At 36.0% G+C, this 23964-nt stretch overlaps 1 protein-coding gene across 1 annotated transcript; it reads right to left on the bottom strand.

Annotated features, from left to right (window-relative positions):
- Positions 1-1709: 1709 nt before the first annotated feature.
- On the bottom strand, positions 1710-11373 carry LOC115227298 (tigger transposable element-derived protein 6-like). The gene is made up of 3 exons (XM_029798176.1): positions 10980-11373; positions 2077-2128; positions 1710-1836 (listed from the first exon to the last, which is right to left on the bottom strand). Exons 1-3 carry the CDS (start codon positions 11371-11373, stop codon positions 1710-1712), a joined length of 573 nt encoding a protein of 190 aa, XP_029654036.1.
- Positions 11374-23964: the final 12591 nt, after the last annotated feature.

Here is a 23964-nt window from a genome sequence, read left to right as displayed (position 1 = left end):
GTAACCAGAGCCTCCATGTCTACATTCTCTCGAGATTTTGGGAAAATGTCATCGTTTAGCATTGAAAAAAACAGTCGTGAACATGATAAAATTTCTCCCTGCAAACTAAAAATAATAAAACTATATAAAGCTAAGCCTCGAAAGCATTCCACAGATGCAGCCAATTAATATTGGAATGCGGAGATATTTACTCCTATTTAGAGTAAAAGCAGACGAGAAAGGAGACTGGACATCAATCAAATAATATGGAATCATTAGGGAGATCACCACGGTGATTGAAATATAGATCAGAGTTACTGTTAAAATTGAGAATAAGATGCTCTTTGGAATAGATTTCATTGGGTTTATTGCATCCCTGGCTGTTATGAAACTGTTATCAATAAAATTGAAACCGATTACTGCTATGATATCGACACTGCTTAATGAAAAAAACACTTCAATCGTTGCAGAAAATATTCCTGAGATTCCATATGGTAAAAATCCTCCTTTACCTCGACTTGAATCATAAGAAACGTTTGACTAAAATATTATTACGAGTTCAACAAAATTTATATTCCAGTTTTTGATATTAGTCAGTCTAGCGCCACCAATTACCACGGTGATTAATACTAAACAATTTAAAATGACAAATGAAAGAGAAACAATCTTTGAATTTTCGTATTTTAATAAAAACGAGCCTATAAATAATTAAAAAGCTAAGTCTAACATGCTGTCAACACGACTATCAGAGGTGCTAAAAAATTTAAATGATCCAAGAAATAGTCAGAATTTATCTTCAAAAATGAATCGGAAAAATCTGAGAAGTTTTTACTTAGCGAGGCGATATAAAAGGATATTGTCTGAGCAGCTGCGACTCCGGCTAATTCCCAAAGAAATAAATGCTTTACCAAATAAATGTATCAAAATAATTAACGAGCCAATTACAAATCCAACCATTTCTCCATATATCGCAAAACAAAATGAATAAAATGTTCCAGGACGTGGCATTCTGGTACCAACTTCTGCATATACAAGTCCTATTAAGTTATTTGGATGACAGGCCATGTAAAATATTAAAAAATCCGGCAATTGTGATCGAGATTATTGCTGCTGGCCCTGCCTGTTTACTAATTATGAATCCACAAGTTATATAAATTCCTGGCCCAATGATGCTTCCAATACCTACTAAATTTATGTTTTGTTTTAACAAATCATCGTCATTCTAAGCACTCCGAGGTGGTAGAATATAGGTTCTTTGCATGGTTTGATGTTGTGATACTTTTTCTTTGTAACTGTTAAAAAAAGTTGTTCATTAGCAAATCTAACAATTTTACGATATTTATAAAAGATAAAATGCGGGTTTGTAATCTTTGATTATGAATATTACATACCTTTATTTAACTAAAAACCGAGATAATTAAAAGTTAGCTAAATTAATCCGAAGACCCGTTTGCTTGCAAAGTTTAGAGACCAATCTCTTTTACTTCCCGAATACTATTAATATAGAGTAGTATAAGAAAGCAAAAATTACAACATTTTATTCGAGTGTCCCCAAAAAATTTTATACACCAGAAACAATCAGTTCATACCAAGAGTGGTGGTAGTCATCCAATATAGAACGGTTCGCCAGTTCTCAGGCTGAAGAGTTAACTGCCTTGAGAAAAACCACCATTCGATCCAATAATGGTGCCTTTGAAAAATGTTTAATCCAAAATCCTGTTCAATTGTAGTTAGTTAGTTACCCCGACCTCTCTAGCTTGTAGGAGGGCGCTTCCATAAGTCCATAATGCCCATCGGAGACCCCGGTCCGGAGAAAGCTTCTCGAAGCAATAGGCATAGATGGTCCGGAGGTTCTGTCTGTAGATAAAAATAATTATTTAAAATAATTTGATATAAACTAACAATTAATTTAATTTATTTCAAAAAAGTTAAATAAAATAGAAGTAGAAATAACGTGAGCATTAACAAATACTGAACATTGCAGGCCGTTATGGTAATGCTTAAAAAGAAACTGTGAATTAAAATAGAAGAGATAAATTTATGTAAATAAAATACGATTAATAATGAGGTAAGGAGATGGAATAAAAATAAAAGTACCTCATGTGTTTGTTTTTCAGAAATTCTCCAAGTGCAATTGAGAAGCAAAAAACTAAAAGTAAAAAATCACAAGAAAATCATGGACAAAAATTGTATGCTACGACAAAAACAATATTGAAGTTACATACTTATATTGAAGCATCATAGTTCATTAAAAAGTAAGATATTAAAAAATATGATCGATAAATGGTAGGCATTGAATTGGAATCAATATCGATTGATATAAAAATATCGGACTGTCTGTGTGCAATCAATTGAAATAAAACAAAAGTGATATGTGGACAATATTTCGATAGGGTAAAAAATGTTGGATTCAAAAAGACTTACACGAAGGTTAAGAAAAACTAAGAATGCAGTAGACCGATAAAATAAAATGAACAAGGAACGATTTGGTTATTTCAAGGACAAACATAAATATAAATTTAGGATTTAAACATATGTTTAATGGATATAATGTGAGTATATTTGATGGGGTTAAGAAAAACTTAGCCCGTGCTTTATGCCAAAAAATATAATGACCCCACTCAATGAGTTTATTTCGAGCATAAACAATCATAAATTTTGGATTTAAACGGATGTTTAATCCAAATAATGTCGGCATTTTTATGAGGCTAAGAAAAACTTAGTCCGGACTCAATGCCAAAAAATTTAGTTACCTCAGCACAATTTTATTATTTCGAGCACAAACTCTCATAGATGTGTTGGATTTAAACGGATGTTTAATCCAAATAATGTCGGCATTTTTATGAGGCTAAGAAAAACTTAGTCCGGTCTCAATGCCAAAAAATTTAGTTACCCCAGCACAATTTTATTATTTCGAGCACAAACTCTCATAGATGTGTGGATTTAAACAGATGTTTAATCCATATAATGTTGGCATTTTTATGAGACTAAGAAAAACTTAGTCCGGTCTCAATGCCAAAAAATTTAGTTACCTCAGCACAATTTTATTATTTCGAGCACAAACTCTCATAGATGTGTTGGATTTAAACGGATGTTTAATCCAAATAATGTCGGCATTTTGATGGGGCTAAGAAAAACTTAGTCCGGACTCAATGCCAAAAAATTTAGTTACCCCAGCACAATTTTATTAATCGAGCACAAACTCTCATAGATGTGTTGGATTTAAACAGATGTTTAATCCATATAATGTTGGCATTTTTATGTGACTAAGAAAAACTTAGTCCGGTCTCAATGCCAAAAAATTTAGTTACCTCAGCAAAATTTTATTATTTCGAGCACAAACTCTCATAGATATGTTGGATTTAAACGGATGTTTAATCCATATAATGTTGGCATTTTTATGAGACTAAGAAAAACTTAGTCCGGTCTCAATGCCAAAAAATTTAGTTACCTCAGCACAATTTTATTATTTCGAGCACAAACTCTCATAGATGTGTTGGATTTAAACAGATGTTTAATCCATATAATGTTGGCATTTTTTAATGAGGATAAAAAAATTATTCATCTCATCCATATATGCTATATAAAATTAATCACCTCAGCACTTTTTTGTTATTTCGATTACAAATGTTCACTGAAATGTTCTATTTAATCGAACTATTACTGAAATGATATGTATGTGTTTGAGCTCTTACTTATTAAAGTTTTTTTATCATCTTTATCAGTCTATATTTTACTTATCATTTAAAATTTACTTTTTTAGTTTATTTTTAGTGTTGTCTTTAATTTGCCCGTATAAATTTTTTACATTACAAATCTCTGTGATTAACTTTCAAACTAACTTTACTTATCCACTATTTACTTTATTTATATTATACATTGCATCATTTATTTCATAATTCTTTGTTTTAATTAATATTATGTAATCCTGTTTTACTTAATTTATCCCTCTCGTGAAATCATAAAACACTTTTTTTCTTGTTTTTAAATTTAGAAATATTTTTTTGTTTAAATCAAAAATATAATTAATTTAATAGGATCCTGGGATAAAATCATGTGACTTTGCCTGCTAGCCATGTGAAAAGTTTTTTTTGGTACAACGGATTTCTTTGAAGAGGGCTTTCAGAATAACAGAGCTATTTGATATTAACTTTTTGAAAACTAAATTCTCTTTTTTTCTATAATATTCGAGTTTATCAGAACTTTTTATTAAGCTGTGTACAATACTTAAAAATAACCTAATTAAATATGTCCCATAATCCTTAGTTTGTATATTTTTAAGAATCTTGGCGAAATAATACATTTTTATAGTATCTATTGAAAAACTGCCCAAATAAGCGTGGTTTTGTATTTTAAATTTATGCTTTAAAATATTTAAAAAATGTAAAAATCATCCAAAATAATATTTATTCAAAAAATCGCCCTTAAAATAAAGGTTGCCCCTAAATACAAAAGATGAAACGTTTTAGCTCAGGGAATGTCGAAAAATGCAACCTGCGCTTTTCTTGCAGGAAAGGACATATAGACAGTAAGTGTCCATTGTGGAACCACAACTGTCTTAGTTACTCCAAGGATTTACTGAAAATTTTTAAAAATGGGATTTCCCACTTCCATTGTTCTGAGCTTCCAAAATAGCCAGCTTTAGAACTTACTGAATTGACGCCATTCCTCCGAACGGCAATCACAATATCTTTAGCAGGCTGGACAACCTGCACATTGACGTATCGTCGTCATCAACGTGGCTGAAATACGGGAATAACTCTCCCCGATTAGAAGAATTGTTCTCATATTTGCAGGACAAACTTTTTTAATAGTCAACGGAAACAGTGTAATCACTCTAAAAGTAAGGCGATGACCGTTGACCATTTAGCCATGAAGTGCGGGAGTATGCTTTACCATGATTATGATTGTTGTCCAGCACAACAGACCCGATATTGTGGTCCACGATAAGGTCACCGGGGAGATTGTTACCGTGGAGGTGGGCATGACGTGCGTAGACCGTTTGCAGACAGTGGAAGTGGAGAAAACCTACTTGCAAACGAGCTAGGGCTGATGCATCAAATCCATGTCATTCCGTGTGTGATGAAATGGTATAGACTGGTCACTAAATACCACAATGGGTACTTAAGACAGTTGAGTGTAGATAAGTCTCTACAGGCTTATATACAGTCATGGAGAATGTCTTGTTTGATGCTCACCGATACAGTCCTTTCCTGACATTTAGTCATCAAGAGGCACTGGACTGCACTTTCTCGAAGGTCACAGTGCCAGAGAAAATAATGAAAAAGGGAAGGAGATTCATAGAGTTACATCCTCTGCACTACTAAAACCGAATTCACTGAGATAAAACGCATTTCATCAAAGTTGGTGAAACAGGACGAATGCGAAGAAACTCGGCTCTCTGCTCGGAGACAAGTTGCTGAAAATAACTAATTTAAGATTTTCTATTTGCAAATAGCCCGGTGAGAATCGTTCTGTTTGCTAAATAAAACATATTTTTTAGAAATAATTTTTAATTTCAGTTAATTATAGTATAATTTAAATGATATAAAATATTAATAAAATCATATCTCGATCAATAAATCAAATAAATGTTGAACGCTTTGTTCATTATTGTCTAATGCTCGATTCTGATTTTAAGGTAATGAATATAAAGAATTTTCATTAATTTCAACACTCCTAACCATAAATCTATTTTCTTTAAAAGAGATTCAAACCACAATTTTATTTCACCAAAATTAATTAATCTCTTAGCAAACAGTTGACAGTCTTGTTTCTTCCTGTCCACCTGGCCAATCGGAGCACATAATATACGGTTGCAGTTAAATTCCTCCACAGTAGACCTCTGTGCTCTTACCGACAGCCCTCGGACTCGTCAAGTCCTAAAAGAGTATTCAATTTGCCCTAATTTTAGAACATTTGAATCATTTCATCGTCTGAATTTCACTTCGGTGGACGTCGAAGGATCACACGTCTTGTTATCATCATATAATCACCTCGGAAACAGCCGATACTTTGATCCGTCGATTGGAAAATCCTTTGAGTGATTTATGAATAAAATAAAACAGGGTCGATTCTCTCACTCTGAAAGTCGCCCAAGTCGTGGATTATGAGTGTGATCAATCCCCCCTCGCCAAATCCCTGCAGAGCCAAGTGGGGGACTACGTCTGGTCCCACTACGACACGGGATCGTCCCTTGTTGTATTTACAGGCACTGAATTTCGTATTTGTATTTCTTCGTCACAACACAGCTCAAAGAATTTTTGGTTTGGGGTTTTTATCGATTTTGTAGGAGTGGGTTAATTTGCTCGGAGTGGAAATTGGCGGGAAATGGTGAAGACGGTTGGAGTCTTGAAGGGTGCATTAAGGGTAGAATTCATTACATGGAGGATGGAAACGTCCAGCTGTACTCTAAACGTGAATTTTCTGCAAAAATCGAAAATGTATTCAATTTTGTATAAACTCAAAAGTCTGAAATACTGGCGGAGGTTGTAGTCGGGAAAATTTGCAATTTTGAAAATAGTTTCCAACTTTCGGTAAACTCGAGTTTTGATGAAATGTCCTCGAGCTCTTTCAAGTCTTTAAGACGTGTCCTACCACTGACAAAATGCAAGATTGATTGGGACAAGATCACTTCTTACAGTCTGGGCTCGTCACTCAAAGGAGATAATATTTAATATTAGCATTAGTTGGTTTATTTTCTCAAATTTAAACAATTTTGTTTGATTTTTTATTCTTTAAATGGTCATGATCATACACCATTTAGCCACAAAATGCGGCGTGAAGGCGTAACGACTTGGCGACGGGGCGAGGGATTAAAATCATTAATTTTTTTATTTGCAGGGTTGGTACCACACCATTAAACGTGTCCCTGGATTCTTTATTTTGAAGTGAAGAAGGATATAGAGAAGGCCGACCAAGTTAATAAGTTGACTATCATATTATATCTTATTCCGTATAAATCAGATCGATTGATTACACACACGTGGAGATATCGCTCTTTATTTTGATATTGATTAAAAGCTCTCTAGACGAAAAATAATTATAAATTGAAAAGTTCAGATAAAATTAGTTTTTAATTAGTGCCTTTCAGTCGATTTTCCTTCTCTCCGAACCCAAGTCAATGTCTTCGACGAGCACACTTATCTATTTTAAAGTGCAGGCCACTTTTGTGGTGGTTATCGAGTCCGATTCTATGGTCTCACTTGTGGAAGCTTCCTTCGTCGTTGCCTTTGCAAACCGGGTCATTTGACGATCTTCGGGTGGGTACATCCCAAACTTCTATTCTGTACGAATCCTCTCCAATGTTTTCCGGATGACCACATACTGGATGGAAGCTCGTGTGGGTCTTTTGAGACCGATTTAGTCGCAGTGATGTTTATAAAATTTATTTACAACACCATCTCATGTTTGTCGCCTACGATGCTATTAAGCTCCACCTGCCTGCCTTCAGGGCTTTTGCAATAAGAGAGCGGGTGTAGACTTTTGCGGTCTATATAGGCCCCACAGTGGCATTGGTGAGGCTGGCAAATGTTCAAGCCGAGCCAACGAGATATTCCGATTCTTAAACACTCTATGTTTAGCAAGGCTTCAGCTGAAATGGAAGGATAGGCGTTAATCCAAGTACCAGTCCGTGGGATGCTCCAAACAAAAGATTGGAATTTGTAATTTATTTCAGTAAATATAGTATAATTATAGGGAATTCTCGAGCCTCTACAGATCCAAATTTGTCCTCTTTGCCTTACTTTGAGGACCTAAAATTTAATCAATTTTAAAACACAATAATTGTCTCAGAGTTCAGAAATTTTACCCGAAACACTCCTAAATTTGAATTTTCTCAAACGCTTCAAGACTGATCTCCTTGTGTACTGAGGTGGGCTGAACTGGCCAGTAAGTCCATTCCATTCCTTGTGTACTGAGGTGGGCTGAACTGGCCAGACAATTGGGTATGGTCAAGTCTTGAGGCTTATATAAGTTAACTGTTTTTAAGAAAACGGAGAAAAGAAAATGGGAGGTATCAAGAATGCCACTCCTTGTTTATTTCAGAGCTTCACAACATATTGATTAAGCACTCTATTTTATAAAAGGTGACTTTGTTTTTTATTTATTTAAACATCAAAACCACGGTAGAAAGGGGACAAATAGTCACGTGATCTCAATGCAATTTACTAAGGACCTCACTCTCGTTCGGTGAACTTCCCACGAATTCACACAAGATCTCACCGGGCGGTATCGCTGCGAGATTGGCCGGCAATCCGGAGTTCTGCTTAATCAGATCCTCCAGAGATGTCGGTCCTGAACGTTCGGTTAATCTGTAGACCTTTAATCAGTCACTCTAAGGAGAGTCGCTATGTTACTCGATGGATCGTTTAGAATTGTTAAAGATTTCAATTGGGAAAGTAAAAGTTTCCCTCTCGTATCCACCGACTGAGATAACAGCCATAGAGAGTGCTTCGCAACAGAGTGCTTCATTATACTTTGTTGATTATGGGGTGATGAGGTTACCGGCATTTACCAACTGGAATTGATTGATTTGCAAAATGATGTTGAACTGAAAAGTTTGTTCAGCAAGATTTCAATAATTGACCTTTATTCGAGAATTCCAGAGAACCGATTTCCGAATCTAGTCAATAATGCAAAGAAAAATTTAGCGATGTTTGGATTAACATACACCTCCTCACCGAAAACCGGACAAGCTATTTTTGATGATTTTATTTATTAAATATGAAAAATCAAAAACTTACGCTTAATATTTTTACTTAATAATAATAATTGTGTAATAATTATTAATTATGCTATTATAGAACTTATATTTAAAGCAGAATTTCAATTTACTAATGACATGTAATCTGCGAATCGATATTTAGTAAACTTGTTCGAATTAAAACAAAGTTTTGCAGCAGATTGACTAATAGTCATCTAAGTCATTTGTTACGTTCTTCAACTAGTAAAATTAAACCTAATTTTGATTATTTAGTTAATAAATAATTGTTAAAAATTATTTGCGGCCCCTGTATTTTTTTAATTTGTTCCTCTTTGCACCTCTCGTCCTTGGAAAAAAGTACGAGGCGACCAATCCCGGCAAGGGAATGTCGTCCGCAATTAAGTCTCAGGCAGTTTCTTTCGGCGAGGAATGCGACAATCTTGTCCTACTTTTCCCTCCTCTCAGAACAAGTCCGACTTATACGAAAATGGCATCAGGCAGGACGCCAGGATAATCAAGCGAGTGAATCGGAAGCTCCTCGAAGGAGACGTAAGAGCTGCCCTCCGTGTCTTGTGCTCCGGCGACTCTGAGTATGAATATTGGTCTCATCGCAGGGACTATTTCATATGGAGGAGTATTTTCGGACTACTCTTACTAGATTTATTTTACTTTTTTGAAAAAATATTTCCATATATTTCGAGAATTGATTAGTTAATTGTATTCCTGATTTCCGTGGTCTTCATCTACTATTTTATTTGTATCCTTTATTCTGAAAATTAGTTTTTGTTCATACTTTGTAAATTTAGTTTTTAATGCTATATTTTGTTGTAGTCTTATCTTTTCTATTCTTTAGGGACTGGGAACAAATCCCACTTTTGCTCCTTCTTTGACTAACCGACCTGCCCACCATTCATCGTTGATTTTCTGGTTTAAATTAATTTAATTTCTACCTCTTTTATGTGAATAAACTCAAGTGAACGAAAAGAGACCGCTTTATCTCTCACTGGAACTCCTTCGTACAAACTTGAGTCGTAGCTGACTTTTGTTATAACAGCAAATGCCCCAGCTTTTGTCTTTTCGATAAAAATTGATAGTAACCTGACATTCTTTGAGTATTTGGAGATAAGATTTTTTTGTTTGTTTTATTTTTGAGAGTATTTTGGAAAATTTGAGATATTTCTTTCTCAAAGTTGAATCAGTCGGCTGAATTATATACTTCAAATTAAAAAAAATAATCGACGTTAAAATTTGGTGTTGGGAAATATCGTAGTAAAAGTTCTAGTGCTAAAAGTTCTATTTAGAGCTAATTATTTGTACTTTCAATTCTACTACATGTTTGATTCTCGTTAAAAAATGTTCAGTAAACAGCTCAATTTTTATTTTATTATGTCACAGGCGCTGGGCGTTACCGAGCGCTACGGGTTACCCGAATGGTAAATTTAAATCACGTGACTTCAAAATCAAATGTTAATAAAAACCTGCTTGCTCATTTTGCCCAAAAGAAATGTCGGCACAGTTTCATAATTTAGTATTTTTTCACAATCTAAAAAATTTTTATTTCTCATTTAAACTACCAATATCTGTATTAATCTCAATGCTGTTGAATCCATTGACCCCACGATATTTTTAAAATGGAGTATTGCCTTAAAATATTTTTTAAATGTTACCTGTTGAGGAATGGGTAGACAGATTATAAAAATACAGTAAAACCTCTCGAATCCGCCAAATTTGGGACCTGGGAAATTACGGCGGATTCGAGAGTTTGGCGGATTCGAGAGACAAATTTGAATATTTTTATTTGTTAATAAAATGCATTTTTTAAATTTTATAGACTAATTAAAAAATGAAGACATTAATTTCTTTAAATATAGTCAGTTATTTTAGTTTTATAACATCATCAAGGTGATTGAAGACATTTAAATTAATTTCATCCTTTTGTTTGAAGTACTTCCTCAATGTATGGAGAGCATTCAAAGCATCGTGGTCTAAAACGACTTGTTCATTCTTTTTTTCTCCAGAATCAATGTCCTCATCATCATTTTCATCCAAATTGTCCAGGATCTCTTCATTCTCTGTATACTCGTATAGAAGATACTCTTCCTCAGGAATTGGATCATTTATTTGTAGTCTTGACACGAATTGCTGATAGGTTTCAAGCGAAGACTCGTCATATATTCTTCAATAAAATCTTCGGTTTATTTAGCATGTCGAAAACAATTTATTATTGTTGTACTATCTAGCTTTATCCATGCTTGATAGGTATAAATTAAAGCATCCTTAAGGTTTATTTCTTTACATGCCTCAGATGACGATTTTCCGAGTTCAATTTTTTCAATAATTTCAAGAAATTTGAATTTATTGAATAGCGTCTTGAATGTCTTAATGACTCCTTGGTCCATCGGCTGTAATAAACACGTAGCATTTGCCGGCAAAAACATTATTTCAATTTGCTGTAAATTTGTAAAAATCTTGTGAGATGGACATTGGTCAATTACGAGTAGTATTTTGCGTTTTTCTTTAGCCAACCTGATATCCCATTCGAACAAAAATGTATTGAATAACTTAGAATCCATCCATGCTTTTTTTGAATTATGATAGGTCACAAAACTTCGATAGCTAAAATTTTTAAAGCATCTAGGATTTTTGAATTTTCCAATTATGAATGGTGTTAGTTTATCGGTACCAGTCATATTTGAGCAGAACATTATCGATATTCGATCCTTCAATAATTTATGCCCATATCTCTTGATCTTGAAAATGCTTTTACATGGAAGAGCTTTATAAAATAATCCTGTCTCATCTGCATTATAAACATTTTCGCGACCATATAATTTTATTTTTGCTCTTATATTAATGAGAAAATCATTAACTTCAGAATTTAAGAAATTCTCTGTAGAAGATTCTCCATAAAGTTTCTTCAATTTTAACCCATGTCTTCTTTTAAATTTTTCAAGCCATCCACGACTGGCTTTAAACTCATGTTTGTCTTAGTAAAAAAAAGAATCCCGAAACAGTTTTTATTTACTTCTTTTGCATAACACAAATTCTTGAGTTTAGCCATTTCCTCAATGGCTTGTAAGAGACTATTGACTGAGTCTTTAAATAACAAATTCAAATTACCTTATTTTGTGAAATCGCAGTAGTTCCTTTATCTTTAGGCTACCAAAAACTAGCAAATTTTTCACCAAAACCTGTCTTGCTATATAGACAAACACCAAGCGAATTGACAGCCTTCATTACGAACATTTTTAATGTAATATTTGAGACAAATTCACCTTTAAACTTGGGGATGGAATTTTAATTCCTTTACATAAACTAGGAAAGAGCAAGGGTCCGCTAAAAAATCCAAGATCAGTGATACTACTGAAGACACTGAGAAAAATTACATTTCTGATAACTCTAAATGGGATATCTTCTGATGTTTGCGAATTTCTGTCGCCAGGACAGAGTGGATTCAGAAGGAGTAGCTCGACTGCAGACGCTGTCTGGTCTCATAGATGGATATGTGCTATGTGTCAACAATACAAAAATGACTTTAAACTTCTAGGAGTGGACATGTCCAGTGCGTTTGACACTGTAAATAAGAAATCGTTGTTGAACGTTTTTTGGAGTTTTCTTGATGAAGATAGCACTAGGCTCGTCCGTTTCCTACTTTCTAATACTGAATTAACTGTACGGGTTGGAAACGAGTTATCAAATCTTTTCGGGACAACAATTGGAACACCTCAGGGGGACTCTCTATCTCCGGTTCTATTCATAGTATATCTGGAGGCAGCACTGAGAGATCTCAGAACAAAGTGCGAAGAATCGATGCCGATGGAAATTATATGTGCAGACGACATAGACTTTGTGTCAGAAAATGATCAGGAACTTGCATCTGTTTTGGAGAAAATTCCGGACGAATTTGAGTGATGGTTTTTGCACGTTAATTAAGAAAAGACTGAACACGTAAGAATCGCAGGGGAATCAAAATATATTGATGAAAGTTGGAGGAAAAAAGGAAATTGGGATCATTACTTGGTGATAGTGAGAACATGATGTACCGGAGAGTTTTAAGAATCAAGATGGAGGGTGTTTTGACACGTACTTAGAATGGACGTAAACACACCAGCAAACACGATAATAAATGATTACTTTAACAATAACAACAAAACAGCCTTCAGAGGAAGGCCCAGGGTCACTCTCCCTGTTGCACTAAACAAGGATCTAAACGGAATTAGAAGAAAACTTGGATGTGCTGACGACCTTGAAGACCTATGAGTATATGCTCAAAGCAGACCCCGATGGAGATGCTTGGTGAACAAGATTTCTGAACGTGTGGCACAAACGGGACCTTGGCTAATTTAACGTTTCTTTGGTTCTGTATACGTGCTATTAATAATAACAAATTGATGAGCGAGTCTTGTGGTGTCTCTGACATCCGCAAGAAGTTCGATGAAGCAGTAACCCGTCTCTCTGACTGGAAGACACCTGGGATCGATAAGGTGTATAATTTCTTTATAAAAAATTGCAAACCAATCCATGACTGCACGTGTCGAGCAATCGAACAATTTACAATAGACCCTGGCTTGATTCCAGAGTGATTTTGTACTGGGGTCACTTATTTGATCCCTAAAGTAGATAACCCTTCCGCTCCGACAGATTATTGTCTGATAACCTGTATGCCTAACCTGTACAAATTGATGACCAAGGTGGTGGCTACTGAGGTCAGAAATTTCGTGGAGGTGAATGGGATTCTGTCTGAGAATCAGTTAGGTACTCGGCGGGATTGCCAGGGAGCTAAGGACCAGGCACTGATCAACAAATGCCTCGCGAGAGCCCACAGAAACTCACTAGTGTCGATGTGGGTGGATGTGAAGAAGGCATATGACTCGGTTGATCATGCCTACCTCGTTGAGTGTCTGCGAAGACTCAAGTTGCCTTTGTGGTTTATAAAATTTGTTTCAACTGTGATGGACAGGTGGAACGTGCATCTACACTACAACAAATGCGATATAGGCGAATTTAAGCTAGAGAGGGGCATTTTACAGGGCGACAGCATGTCTCCACTGCAGTTTGTCCTCTGCCTAGAACCGCTGAGTAGAGTCCTCACTGCCCAATTCAAAAAAATGTCGATCTGTTTAAAATTGGTTAAATATTGTCGATTTCCAGAAGTTCTTATAATATAGGATATTCTGTAATTGAATTGGTTTTATTTTGACAATAATTTAATCTTTTTTTCACTTTCAACATTTATATCTTTTCATTTTTACTATTTAATCTCTCAACTCTAATATTTTATTTTTAATGGATATTTGCTTAGATTGAAGTCTGGTGATTTACTTAGCCATGTCAAAACATTTTTTTATTAACCATTCAGTCGCTGCCACGCTGGAATGTTAATTGCTGGTCAAATTTAATTTATCGACCGCACGAAATAGGCATTGCTCCAGGAGTTTGCAATATTTGAGCAAATTCATTATTCCATCTATTACAAATAAATGCTCAACAGCATGATACTTTAATGAAAAATAGCCCAACAGCGTGATACTTCCTGTTAATGAAAAACAGCCTAACAGCATGAAACTTCCTCCCCAGTGCTTTATGATAGGTATGGTGCATTTTTGGTTATTTGTCTGATCGGATTTATGTCAAATCGAAGGCGACGAGTTTAATTTAAAAGATATTTGGAATATTTAATTTGTGTAGAGATGTGTATTTTTTTAATAACGGAACACGACGTGACCTTTGTTTATTGATACATTCATTGCCTGATGTATAATTAATTGTACAAAGCCAAGCTGATGTTCTTGTAATTTTTAAATCATCAGCCAATTCTTTTCGAGTAATTCTTGATTTTTACGGACTATTCTTTTCATTAATGAGCAAGAACGTTGAGTTATTTTCTCCGGAGCACCTGATCTTAGTCAATTAATGACTTTATCGCATTTTAATTCTTTTTCATTTCAAAAATGTCATCATTCATTTGGCTGATCCGCCATTTTTCAAACCACATTTCCAATTCCAATAATTTTCTGAAAAACTAATGTTTTTTTCCAAGTCCAAAGTTACTCTATATATTCCACTGCCGTGTTCGGTTTGGAACGGGTATTCATGTCTTAGTATGAGCTTACTTTTTATAATTTTTTTATAAGAAAATTTAGCTTATCAAGATTTTCATTTTTATATCCTTAGCTATATCTCAAAATTATCATTATATTTGAAAAAACTTGTCCTCCTCCATATCATTGGCAAAGTTAGTTGATTAACTTTGTATGTAGAGGGGTTTTTTACTCGATTACGTTTTTCTGATTTTAAAATAAAACGTAAAACTTTGGCTAAATGAAATAAACAAAATTAACGAGAACAAAAGAAATTATTTAATCATTTAAATGAGAAGAGTAACCCCATGTCATCGCTATTAAATGAGGATTGCATTTTCATTTCAAATCATCGTTATCAAGTCTGCATGGTTTCTTTGAGTATTGAATTGCTCACAGTAGACTGTCGCCAAATCTATAGCCAGGTCCCCTTTAATCACCTCAAATTTTTTAAATCCCAATTCTTTTATTTTTGAAGATTTATTCCAGAATATACAGTGGGTCAAATTAGTCTTGGGAAACTTGTTTATTTTTAATAAAATTTTATTTTCAATAACATAACTGTTTTTATTTAAGTTCTCCCAAAAGTATAAAAGCACCCCTAGTTTTTGTTACATTATTTAAAAAATTACAAAGTTAGTTTAAATTATAGAAAATTTTTTTATTTATATTCAAGAGCTGGAATATCAAGTGCCAATTAGTTTTAAGACAAGTAAGGTGCAAAACTGTGCCTACCGAATATGTTTGAGAATCCAGTTAATCGCTGACACGAAATGCCACCATTTTCTTACTTATATTTAGAGCGATTTTTTAGCCTACAAAATAAAAAATTTAACATAAAATTTAACTTTATGAACCTAAAAACTAAAAAAATTAACCCTAAAATTTAACTTAATAACCAAAAACTAAAAATGTTTTCCGGAAGCTCTCCGCTAAGCTTCTCTGTCATGCCATTGTCCCTTGTTTGTCTCCAAACTTTCTGCCCGCTCAACTTGGTGTCGGCGTTTCCAATGGTTACGAGGCCGCGGCTCATTCCAATCGTGACCTGTTAGAATCTTCCGAGGAGTTTATCATGGTCAAACTGGACGTAACTAATGCTTTTAATCCCATCAGACGGGATCACTTACTGGAGTGCTGCCGCAAAATGGCTCCTTCTGCATACCCCCTCGTACATCTCGCTTACGCATCCCCAAGCATACTTATGTTTGACGACCTCGTCTACTGGGGTCCAGCAAGGCGATCCCCTGGGTCCTGTGTTTTGGCATCGCCCATTCTGTCCGGTCCCCTTCTAACATTTGGTACCTGGACGACGACACCATTTGTAGTCCTCTTGAAGTCGTTTTCGACGACTTCCGGTTCATCCTCCCATTACTCTCAGCCATTGGCCTATCTATCAACGCAAAAAATCTGAAATCGCGAACATCGGCCTTCAACATAGTTTATTCTCTGCAGCCTCTTCTTTTTGCTCCAATTTTCTTTCAGAGGTTCGTATCACCGGAAACTCCAATCTATCCATCCTTGGGGTTCTCATAGGCCCTTCCTCCCTAGAAGCTTCATTTTCTGAAAAAATTTCAAATCTCGCTAAAATGATCGAGAGGCTTAAAAACATCAAGCCTCACGTCGCATTTTTCCTCCTGCGAAATTACTTTTCCGCCCCCAAGGTCCTTTATACGCTAAGATATGCACCCTGCTTCCACAAAAGCGATTTCCTATCTGATTTCGATTACATCCTTAAGCTTGGTATGAGCTCCCTATGCAATCTTGCTTTCGATGATTATGGTTGGTCTCAGGCGACTTTACCTGTGCGCTGGGGCAGCCTTGGTCTGAGATCCTGTTCCGATTTGGCTCTTCCAGCTTATCTGTCCTCTCATTCTGCCTCCCGCACTCTCTCAGAAATCGTTCTTCGAAACCTTCCCGAACGGAAAGTGTCTGCAAATTTTGTCGCGGCTGGTCTCTTATGGAAGGTCCGGTTTGAGTCGAGGACAACCAGCGCCAGTGGGACGAGATTGTGTGTCGGTCTTTGCCTGCCTTCGTGCTGGCTGTCACCCAGGCAGCGGTGCTTGGATTGATGTCTTCCCTCTTCCTTCAATTGGGAACCTCCTGGACTCCGAGTGTCTAAGAATCGCCATCTCCTTGCCATTCGTCCTCAACCTGTCGATTTAGACAGAGGTGACGGCAAACGCCCTGACAGCTTAACTACATTCCCCTTTGAGCAGGGAAAATCCCTTATATGGGATTCCACTTGCTGTGACACATTCTCCAACGGGAACCTAGCCGTCGACCCAGGCTTTGCTTTAAATCGCGCAGAAGATCTCAAAATCCTGAAATACGGTCACCTCTCCAGCTTTGTTTTCACGCCCATCGCCGTTGAGACCTCTGGGGTCTTCGGCCGCAAGTCGCTTTGTTTCCTACGCGGTTTGGGGAGAAGAATCGCCAAAAGGAGGGACGACCCGAGAGAGTTCTTTTGGCTTCTTCAACGCCTCTCCATTGCCGTAATCCTCGGCAACTGTTTCGCAATCCGTGAGACTGGAAGAGCGCCCTAACCTGCGTAGTCTTAAACAATCCTTCTCCCTTTTCTAACTGTCTTTTAATGAACGTTCGTCATAAAAAAACTACAAACACTACAACATTTATACACATACCAAATTACATTGTTTTTTAAATTTTCTGGTAGAAAATTTCGGTTGGATCTTAGAAAACTCTTTATCTCAGAGGCACATCTTTCAACCCAGCACGAAGTTGACTGACAATTCAGGAGTAATAAATACTCGGCAGGAGATATATGTAAATTGATCATTTTAATTATGTTTAAAATGTCATTTTTGAAGCTTTTTGTATATGTATTTTTAATAAATTTGTTGCCATTTCCAAATCCTAACTTTCAAATTTTGTAATAATATTTGCAATAGCGACATTATTTGGAAACCTGGATTGTTCGAATAGCTTCGGATATTCAAATTAGATATCCATTATCCGCGAATGATTCAAAAATATTTTGAATTCCGATCAGATTTTCTGAATAGTATGTAGCGGCCTTATGCCAGGAACCCCATCTTGTCAAATGAAATGGTGATGTTTCTGTCTTTGAATATTAATTTTCTTCTATTGTTCCTGATAATTGCAGCTTGTACAGTAGCTATCATTGAATCAATTTCAGTTAAGAGTCTCTTATTTTCTCACATCAATTGTGTAATAGATGAACGGCACATCTAACATGGAATAACTTGATGTAAAGATTTTTAAGTATTTTACAGCTAAAATATAAGCATAAAATTTTACCTGATTTCATAAGGTTAAAATATTTTTAAATAAAATACTGTTAAAAATCATAATTATTCGATACTATTATTAAATTTTCACTTTTTAACTTAATTTTTCCTACTTAACATTATTTTTGTGTTTAAAATTAAGCTGAGTATAGCGTCCAAGAAAGGAATTGGAAAACATGATCTTAAAAATGATATTGACCAAATAGAAATAAACAAAAAAACCTCGAAAGACAGTAAATTATCCCAGCCTTGGAAACGGTCGAAGATCATTTTGACAATGTCGTTTACTATTTGAGAAGAACGTTTAGGCCTTATTTCATATTTGAGGTTTGAACGGTTGAAACTGAAGATAAACCTAGCAAAGATCCTCTCTATTAAAAGTCAACCATTTAGGAGTACTCACTTGGACTTGATGAAGGATATCAATCCTCACACGCTCAGTTGCCGTGGCTGTTAACAACATGAATGGAACTCAGCTAAACCCGGTTTTGAGCAAATAAAATCGTTTATAATAGGGACGAAAGTCATCTCCCCACTAAAAATCACAATGTATTGACCGGACTAACACAGTGAACCTCGTCAATGACACATTGTGTCAAATGTTTTTGTTTGTAAAGTTTGTCAAAAATTTTCAACAGGAGGCCACTCCCACTGATCTTTTCGGGGGTCACGTAGAGAGTTTTGTTCGCGGTAGGCTGACCCCCTCCATCCCATTCCCGTTGCACGGACATGTCGGACGGGAGGGGTAGGTTAGCGTCAGTTCAGAATTCTAGGAGGTCGGCAGTCGGCAACTCCAGAGAGAGTTCGTTGAAGGGGAGTAGAACCTCTTGGACAAGTTGACGGCTTCTGGAAATTGAAGAGAAATGTGGCGTCAGATTTTTAGACAAGCGAAGACTGATCCCTCCGAACCTGACGGGAAGTTTTGCTTGAGTCCAACCGATTTCGTCAAAGGAAATGTTTAAAACTGCTTCCGCGCAGGATTTCAATGATTTTTCCAAGGAAGACAGAATGTCTGGATGCGAGTAGCATGGCAGGCAGCGGAGCGTGTACAGAAGTTTCGGCATATGTATACTGCTTTTCATGAGGAAAAAAGCGATGTGCGAGTCTAACTCCAAGAGATTGCTTTTGAGGTTACAGAATTCCATGTCCTTCTTCGCCAGATGGGCTTAAAGGGCATCCAAGAAAGGTTGCTTCTAATGGCTGGGTTATTTGTGCACCAGTGATGAAGTCTTGGATGATCATATTGACATTCGGAAAATCCGCCTCAGGGTAGTTGAGGTTTAGGAGTTCCGATTTATTCACGTTAACTTTTAGGCCAGGGATGCGCAAAGCAGGGATTAGGCGGGATAGGTTCTCGGTGATGGATTCCACAGAGCCGCCAATGGTCCAGGTACCATAAATTGAATGGTGATCATCGTTGGACTCTGATATTGATTTGGCCCTCGCTCTTTGAAAACGCAATTTCTCTGAAGTCCCTTCCGATGTCTTTTCTCAACGAGACTGGGACAAAATTCTTTGCCGTCGATCTTCAACTGACTTAAAACCACTTCTCGACCAACACAGACTGGCTTGTTTCCGTTCCGCCTGTCAGCCATACTCAGGCTCCTGGCTGAATGTACTCCCTTCTCCGCTTTTGGATACTGTCCTTGATAGGGATTCACTCCGTTTGGGTATCTGCAATCGCCTTGGACTTCCTGTCTGCAGACCTCACCCATGTCGTTGTGGGGATAAAGTTGACGCCTTTGGGCTACATCCTCTGTCTTGTCGAATGAGCGCTGGCCGATTTCCTCGACACACTGAAATTAACAATCTAATTCACAAAGCTCTGGAAAGAGCTGGTTTCCCTTCTATTCTGGAACCGAAGGGCCTTGTTTTTGAAGATGCAAAACGTCCAGACGGCTGTACGCTTTTCGCTTTTGAATCCGGGAAGCAGCTCGTTTTGGAAAAAAATAAACTTAATTGAATTCAAAATGACTGATAATATTAAATGTCGGCAAACGCCCTGACGGCATGTCCACCTTCCCCTACGAGCAGGGGAAATCCCTTATTTGGGATTCTACCTGCTCGGACACGTTCTCGCTGGGAAATCTCGCGCTGTCCGCCGCCAATCCTGGGCACGCTTCCAGGCAGGCCGAGGAGCGAAAGATTCTCAAGTACGGCCACCTGTCCAACTCGCTGCTCTTTACTCCAATTGCCTTGGAGTCCTCCGGGATCTTCGGTCCCAAGACACTCCGCTTCCTTCGCTCGCTCGGTCGACGGATTTCAAGGACTAGTCACGATCCAAGAGAGTTTTCTTGGCTCCTGGAACGTCTGTCGATTGCTGTGATCCGAGGGAACGTCTTCGCCATTCGCGCGGCTGGTCGGGTGTCTCGTGAGGCCTTTAACTAACTTAGCTATCTGTAATTTTTGTCTTGTTTGTATAAATTTTAAGCTTAAAAAAAAAAAAAAATATTAAATGTTATTTATATAATTTTCTAAATGTTCAAAATTTATCGAATTAATTGAAATAAATTATCACGTGTTATTAATGTTTTTTATCTTCTGTTGTGCTTCTGTTTGTAAAATTTTATTTCATTTTTTTCTTGCTATTAATGTTTTATTGTTTAATATTTTTGTTTATTTATTTGTTTGAAGATTAATTAATTTTACTACTGGTAAAATATCTTGGATAAAGTTTATTTTGCAAGCGAATTTATATTCACTTTATCAATTAATTAATCTCCATTCATAAGAACTTTTTACATTAAATTTAATTCTATTCTATTGTCTATTTGGATTTTTTAGTATTTCTATCTTTTTCTACTATTTTATTGATTATTTTTTTAATAGTTATAGCATCAATTTGAATTAATGATTCCTCAAGCACCTTGCTGTATAGTGCAAAATCAGGGGAATTATTTTTTATTTTCATTTTTGGTAATTTCACTTTTATTCCCAAAGACAGAAGCGAGTTTTTTAATTCATAGATTGATTTCTTTTTTCCAAATTTGGGATTAAAATAAGTAGCAATGAGCGGCCAACCTTTTCTGGGGATTCGTTTAAGACTCTGATTTGAAAAATGAGTGTACAGGCTTGTTATAACAGTACACTGCTTTTTGAGAATTTCCAGCCACCTTTTTCATATGTGTCTATCATTTTGGAGAGTTTTCGGGTGATGGTTTGATTTAAACGTTCTACAATCCCCTGTGTACGGGGATTGTTTTTCTCTTCCATGTATCTGAACTACATTGAACTCTTCGCATAGATTTTTCAGAATTTTGAACTTCTCGCAAAGAACCCGAATGTCAATATTTTTGAATTCTGTCCGATTGTAGAATCTGACAGGGACCATTAAGATGAAAATGGGACTCGAGATTTTTTGAAACCTCGACTCCTGACTTATCTTTGATATAGAGCGGATTAGGCTTATGGGCCTATAGCTCGAGGCTCCCTCTTTAGGTTTCTTAGGTTTTCGAACCATTCGAACTTCAGTTTTTTTCCATGATTTTGGGACGTACTTTCTCTGGAGGCTGGAATTGAAGAGGTTTGTGAGCAGAGACACCAAACAGCTTGGTGCAAGCTTGAAGCAGGACATAGGGATCTTGTCATATCCCGGAGCCGCATTTCTAGTTGCACTTATTGCTTTCCAGGTCTCGGATTCAGTAATCGGGTGCACGTTCTTTTTCAAATTGGGCTGTATGACAAAGTGATTTTTCAATGGCACTTATTCTTTTTTTCAGCCGAGTTCTTCAGGATTTATAAATGCTTTCAAATAGACTTCCTTGGTATACGAGAGGACTTGAGATACCAATAAATATACTAATAATGAAAAATAAACAGCAAATAGAAAAATAAAAATATGTTCATCATAATATATAAGAATATGTAAAAATTCAATTTGTATCAATACACAATTCCATAATAAACCACCAGAAAAACAAATAACAACAAATTGTAATCAATAACAACATATCGTTCATTTTCGAAAAAACTTTCTAAAGGACTTTTTTTTGTTTTCACATAATTATCGAAATCTGATTTGATATACAGTCCCGTCCAAATGTTAGAGGCACTTTATTTTTTCTCTAAAAAAGGCACTTATTTGTCATTTTTTGAAAAAAGTTTTTTGTTTGAATAAAAAATCTTAACCTAAAATTTTTGAGCACATTTAGTTTATAATGTGTATTTACTAAGAAACTCAAAATAATACATCGTTCATATGTTAGAAGCACATTTCAATAACGAAAGACAAAAATATCCAAAAATTTAATATTTAGTCATTCCTCCATTATTTATGACTACCGAAGATATTCTTCTTGGAATTGACTCAAAAAGTTTAATAACCACACCTGTATCAATGTTTTTCCAGGCCCTGTTTGTTTCATTCCATAATTCTTGAATCTTTGATGCTCCACATTTTTTTACTTCTTTTTTTAAAATTGCCCATAGATTTTCAATTATATGCCTCTAACACAGGGGTGTCAAACTCATTTCTTCCGCGGGCCGGATTAAAAAAATTTTAAACTCCGCGGGCCAGACTATTTATTTCTGATTTAACAAAATTCATACTATGATTTTTAATTTATAATATTAATTTAAAATCAGTTAACAACACATTTATTAATTTTTATAATTAAAATATGTTCCAGAAACTTGACATCTTTTTTTCTTCATAATAGGGACAATATCTGGAGTGAAATCCTGAGTTACCGTCAATCTTAGAATCTCACTTAGATGAGTGTGGGTGAGGCTTGATCGAAATTTTGTTTTGTTTATGTTCATTAAAGAGAAAAGTTGTTCACATAGATATGTACTTCCAAACATTGACAAGATTTTCGCAGTTAAAGCTGTTAAGTTGGGATACTTCGGCAAGAGATATTTATAAAAGGTGTCTAAGCCCACCATGGTATATTTATTCTTCAGATCTGAGTCACATTTCAAATCAATAATTTCCAATTGTAAGTTAGCTGAAAGATGTGTAATATTTGCAGTGAATGGTGATCGAAAAACAGTAAATTCTTTTTCAAATTCACGAAAAATTTTAAAACGTGTTTCAAACTGTTGAAGTAATTCTGTTATTTTCACTTTATAACGACTCATATCAACATTCGATGTGGTGGAATTTACATTTTTTAAACAAGAAAAATGCTCAGTGTTTCCCACTGTCAATTGTGTCTCCCATAACATTAGCTTCACGGTGAAAGCTTGTATGCATTCGAAATATTGTGTAACAACTTTATTTCGTCCTTGCAAATTTTTGTTAAGCGTGTTCAGGTGTTCTGAATATCCACCAAAAATCCCAAGTCTAGCAACCAATCAAGAGATTCCAATTCTGGTAAAGGTTTGTTTTTTGCAAACATGAAGTGTTTGATTTCTTCTTTTAAATCGAAAAATCTCTTCAATACCAAACCTCGACTTAACCACCTTACCTCGGAATGATATGGTAGTCCGTGAGTAAAACCAATATCACTCAGAAAATTGTCAAATTGACGGCGATATAGACCTCTAGCACGGATAAAATTTACTGTCCGGACGACCACCTCCATTACATGGTCTATTTTTAACGATTTGGTGCACAGTACCTCCTCCTGAAGTACGGATACCTTCTCCGCCGGGAACATCTTGACGTCAGCTTCAGAGCCGGGCTCCGCAGCTAACCTGGCAGAAACGCTGAAGATCAAAAAATACGGCGCCTTATCGCACCGTTATACCTTCGCCCCGGTCGCAGTGGAGACGTCGGGTGTCCTCGGTCCCAGGACTAAAAAATTTCTTATTAAATTGGGGATCTGGCAAGCAGAAGAAAAACGATCATCGAGAACGGACATGGCTTTTCCAACGCATATCAATAGCCATCTTGCGTGGGAATTGCCATTCCATCTTGTCCTCTGCCGATAATTAGTTACTAAAAATTAAAAGTTAAATAATATTTTAGATTTAAATACACTTTTAAACT

This window comes from Octopus sinensis, unplaced genomic scaffold (genome assembly GCF_006345805.1).
Source record: "Octopus sinensis unplaced genomic scaffold, ASM634580v1 Contig02586, whole genome shotgun sequence".
NCBI classification, from domain to species: Eukaryota; Metazoa; Mollusca; class Cephalopoda; order Octopoda; family Octopodidae; genus Octopus; species Octopus sinensis.
Note: the sequence above shows the minus strand (reverse complement) of the source record. Positions and strands in the feature narration are given on the sequence as shown.

Coding starts and splice junctions, on each gene's coding strand:
- LOC115227298 (XM_029798176.1), bottom strand. CDS start 11,373: ATGACTGGTACCGATAAACTAACACCATTCATAATTGGAAAATTCAAA. Junction 2,129..10,979: donor AAAATCGTCATCTGAGGCAT/GTAAAGAAATAA, acceptor TTTTACTTTTAG/TTTTTTGCTTCTCAATTGCA. Junction 1,837..2,076: donor CTGAAAAACAAACACATGAG/GTACTTTTATTT, acceptor TTTTATCTACAG/ACAGAACCTCCGGACCATCT.